This window comes from Marmota marmota, unplaced genomic scaffold, assembly GCF_001458135.2.
Source record: "Marmota marmota marmota unplaced genomic scaffold, marMar, whole genome shotgun sequence".
NCBI lineage: Eukaryota > Metazoa > Chordata > Mammalia > Rodentia > Sciuridae > Marmota > Marmota marmota.
In genome coordinates this window covers 6,100,400-6,105,269 of record NW_026000101.1, presented here as the reverse complement: position 1 = coordinate 6,105,269, position 4,870 = coordinate 6,100,400, and the positions used below count along the sequence as shown (strand labels likewise).

The 4,870-nt window shown below is 35.1% G+C and overlaps 1 protein-coding gene across 1 annotated transcript in view; it reads left to right on the top strand.

Annotated features, from left to right (window-relative positions):
* The window catches only part of Rad23b (RAD23 homolog B, nucleotide excision repair protein), a 27,325-nt gene extending 23,422 nt beyond the window's left edge, over window positions 1–3,903 (top strand). Inside the window, exon 9 of the mRNA XM_015492219.2 lies at window positions 2,556–3,903. Within this exon, the coding sequence (XP_015347705.1) occupies window positions 2,556–2,669 (114 nt within the window). The 3' untranslated portion in view covers window positions 2,670–3,903. The remainder of the gene's footprint in view (window positions 1–2,555) is intronic.
* Window positions 3,904–4,870: the final 967 nt, after the last annotated feature.

The window sequence follows — 4,870 nt, the reverse complement described above, 5'->3', positions numbered from 1 at the left end:
GTAATATAATTTGAGTAAAAAAGACTTGCCCAAATTATTTTATAGCAACTGTTTTTATTTTGAGGTGAGGGTTAATGATTTCTGATTATGGTGTGTGTGTGTGGGGGGGGGGGTTATGTTTTGTTTTTTCTAATTTTGCTTGTGCTTTTGAGAGAAAGTTGTTTATCCTGTCTTTTCTGTTAAGAATTTATAGCTTTTACATGACAGTCTATGATCAGTTTTGATCTGCTTTTTAAATATGATGAGTTGTGGGCATTGAGCATCATTCTTTTGTATATGGATATCTAGTTACTTGTGCCCCATTTGTGGAAAAGACTTCTCTTTCCCAGCTTAATTGTTTTGATTCTCTTGTTGAAAATCTATTGACCACATGTTAGGGTTTATTCCTGGGCTCTCAGTTCTGTTCCATTGAACTGTGTATTTATTCTGATGCCATTACCTCCTTTTCTTGATTACTGTGGCTTTTTTAATAAGTTCTTAAATTGGCAAGTGTTGAGTGCCCCAGTTTTTTGTTGTTGTTGTTGTTTCCAAGTATTATCTTGGTTATTCTGGATCCCTTGCCTTTCTGTTTCAATTTTAGGATCAACTTGTTAATTTCTGCCACCAATAAACAAAAATGAGATTGCCTAAATTGAGTAGGACTTGTGTTTATGTTTATCCTGGAAATGAGTTTGGGAAGTATTGCCTTGTTTTAAGTCTGACCAACTCATGAATGTGGGATCTTTCCATTTGATAGGTTTTCTATAATTTTTCATTAGTGTTCCATAGTTTATCAGGGTGTTTTGTACTACTTTTGTTAAGTTTATTTATTTTTGGAGTAATGGGGATGCTTTGATACACTCTCAGCACTTACAAAAATATATATATATCTTGGTAAGTTGTCCAAGCTGGCTTCAAACTTGCAATCCTCCTGCTTTGACCTCCTGAGTTGCTGGGATTATAGGAGCGTGTCACTATGCCCAGCATAAGTAATTTAATTCTATACATTGGTCTTGTATTCTAAAATGTTCCTGAATTCATTTTTATTAGTTCTAATAATTTGTGTACATGTTCCTTGGAATTTTCTATATACAAGTCTGTGAATAGAGACACTTTTTCTTTTCCAAAATGAATACCTTCCCTTTTTTTTTCTTGTCTAATTGCCCCACCTAAAACCTCCAATATATTGCTGAGCAGAAGTTTAAAAACAAAACCAATATTCATCTTTTTCCATTCCTTTATTTTCAACATTTTTGGGTTTTGAATCTAAAGTGTGTGTCTCTTACAGAAAGAAGCATGTGGTCGGAATGTACTCTATTGACTGACCTACCTTTTATTTCCGCTGTCCCAGCTATAATCTGAACAAGATTTAGATAACATCTCATTCTTTTAGTTTGTTCTCCTCTATTTGTGGATAAATAGATACTTACACTGAATTGGGATTTTGCCCAGTTCTTACAAGTCACTTTTAAAAATAGTCTTAATATAGGGTGATTGAAACAGTTGAGGAGTTCAGGAGAGTGTTCATAAATAGCATTTGGCTGACAAATAATAATACTTAATGAGTTAGGTAATTGCCTTGAGTGTTTAAAAGTCTTTTAGAAGCAGTGCATATTGAGTCACAGGAATTTTTTTTTTAATTGACTAGGAAAAGGAAATTAAGTAGCTGGTAATACCATTAAAAATGCTATACATGGGGACTGGGGATGTGGCTCAAGCGGTAGCGCGCTCGCCTGGCGTGTGTGCGGCCCGGGTTCGATCCTCAGCACCACATACAAACAAAGATGTTGTGTCCGCCAAAAACTAAAAAATAAATACTAAAAATTCTCTCTCTCTCTCTCTTTAAAAAAAAAAAAATGCTATACATGTTAAGCAGTGAAAATAGTCTACCATGCTGGGCATGGTGGCATTGTAGTGATCCCACCACCTTGGGAGGCTGAGGCATGAGGATCTTGAGTTCAAAGCCAGCCTCAGCAACATGGTGAGACCCTGTCTCAAAATAAAAATACAAAAAAGGGCTGGGGATGTGGCTCAGTGGTTGAGTGCCACCTCCCAACCCCACCATCCCCAAATAGGTCACCATATGTGTTGATTTTGAAATAATCATCTGGTTTTCTAGTGTGAAGTACTGAATAAGGGAAGGAGATTGAGAATAATATTTAATCCAAATGAAAGACATAAGTTACTTTAATAAATAAAACATTTACAAGTAATTCATTGAGACAGTTAAAGCCTCTCCAGCCTCTTCCATCCTTATCTTCACCTTTAAAGTACTATAAGCTATTGGATCTACAAATTGCTGTGGGATCGATTATTTTTAAACCCTTATAGTTACTTTCTGGTTTTTGGTGTTAATGGCAAAGAGTAATTGCATAGTACCTTCTAGCCCTTGGATTGGACAATGAATCCAAATTCAGGTGGGACTGAATTCATGTAAAATTCTCAGAGCTTTTGTGTGAGTATTGTTTTCAGGTAATGATCTGTTAGTAGTGCTATGCTGGAATTCAGAGTATGTGAAGAAAATTAAAAGGGCCATAATTAATGGGTTACATTTATGTTTCCTTCTTTTCTTCCAGTTAAAGGCATTAGGATTTCCTGAAGGACTTGTGATACAAGCATATTTTGCTTGTGAGAAGAATGAGAATTTGGCTGCCAATTTTCTTCTACAGCAGAACTTTGATGAAGATTGAAAGGGACTTTTTTGTATCTCATACTTCACACCAGTGCATTACACTAACTTTGTTCACTGGATTGTCTGGGATGACTTGGGCTCATATCCACAGTACTTGGTATATGGTAGTAGATTGTTGGGGTGGGGAGGGTGGGATCTAGATTATTGGGCAGGGATAAATACAGTGCATGTCTGCTTCTGTTAGCAGATGCCGCAAATCCACACAGTGTGTAAAATATTATACAACCAAAAATCAGCTTTTGCAGGTCATTATTTCTTCTATAAAACATAGGTACCTTTTCCTAGGTTTCACTCTTTTTAGTGTACTAGATCCAGAAATTTAGTGTAATGCCCTGCTTTATATTTCTTTGACCTAATATTGGTTTCTGAAAGGATCTTTGCTACCTAGAATTTACAGTCTCTGTTTCATGGCAACACTGGATAATGCTTTTTAAAATTTAAAATAATTTTGGAGCAACTGTAAACAGAAATGCCAAATTATTGATGGTTATTGTTGCTGCTTCACATAAAGTATAAAATTAATGTGTAAGGAAGCCCATTCTTTCATCTTAAATACTTGGGGTGGGGGAGGGAAGAGGGGAACTTTTTCTTAAATTGAAAATAATTACTGCTATTTTAAAATTTCTTGATCATTGAATGTGAGACCCTTCAAACACGATTTGAGAAGCTGTACAAGTATAGGCAGAGTTATTTTCCTGTTTACATTTTTTTGTTTGTTTGTTTTGGGGAGAAATTAGTAGGTGTCTAATTACTGTTTACTTCATTGTTATATTGCAGTAAAAAATTTAAAACCACCATTGCATGTTTGCTTTTGATGTATCCCTTTGTGAAATTAGCACTTTTGGGGCCAATGGAGAAATGCAGCATTCACTCTTCCCCGTTTCCTCAGCAAAAATGTGCTTATCAGCAAGTCGTAAGTCAAACCTGCTGTCTTTTTAAAACCCACAAAATGCTGAATCAGTTCAAAAATAATGCAAATGTTTCAAAACTGGGTTTCTGATATTTGTAAATGTTTTTCCTTATTAGATAAGAATATATTACCATTAAGGTCATTAGTATTATATTGTTTTCAAAAAGAGGAGATGGACAGAACTATAATCCAGCATCTTTTACTACATTAAAAGACTGAGGAAGTCTCTTGGAAGGGTTGGGAAACGTGTCTGGAAAAGTACTTTGGAAAATATACAATCAAGATAACTCATGGCATATTAAAAGAAAAACCTTGATAGCAATGTTGGCTTTTATTTGGAATTTTTTTCATCTCAATTTTTTCTTTGGAATCTCTTTCATTGACATTGATATTTGATCAGAAAGAGGGGCAGATGTCTACTTGTTCAGTTTATCAAATCTATTTTCCTGACTATAAACAAGACTATTTAAAGAAATAATATTTTTCCTACCATCTGAAAGTAAGAAGATGAATTTGCACAGACTTCTCCCTGCGTAATCTCATGCAATGTCCTTAGCACAGTTTGGTGATGACTCTTAAGCTCTTACGTCATGCACTCGTAACCTGTCTTATGAAAATAAACGAAACCATGATTTTTCCTTCACAATGTACCATGTTTAACTATCCTGTGTTTATTCCATAAACATGATAGGCTTTTGGACTTTGTATTATCTGTATGTTTTATAATGGATCATGCATAATGTCTCAGGAGAATAAAATAGAAGATTCATAAATATGTTTATCTTTCAAAGACGAACAATAAGTTGGAAGAGGGGTGGCATTTCTGGTTGGAGAATGGAATACTGTCGCTTTTTTAGGACACTCTGCTACCTTGTTGCTCAAAGCATAGTAAAAACTGGCAACGGGGAAAAACAGCAGCCGCTTCTTTCCTCTGGAAAGTGACAGCAGAAGTTGAAGGCACGGAGCTTTTATCCTTGGACAACCACAGATAGTAGGATTAATTACCGGAAGACAGCTCAGGCCAAGATTTGGCCATTCCTTACATTACTTGTTTATCTGCTTCTTAAAGAATCAGCTGAAACACCATAAATGAAATAGGCTTTTTGTGCCTTTTGCTCTTATTGTTTAATTTACAAATAGTTTTGATAAATCTCTAAATGTAAGTGGCTATTTGATTTTGGAATTTTGCATTTGAGGTATGTTGTCAACTAGAATACGTCTATTGTTTAGCTGCTTTATGGAAAATGTGAGGAAGTCTTGAGTTTATATTTGTAAAATTCTTTTGCCAT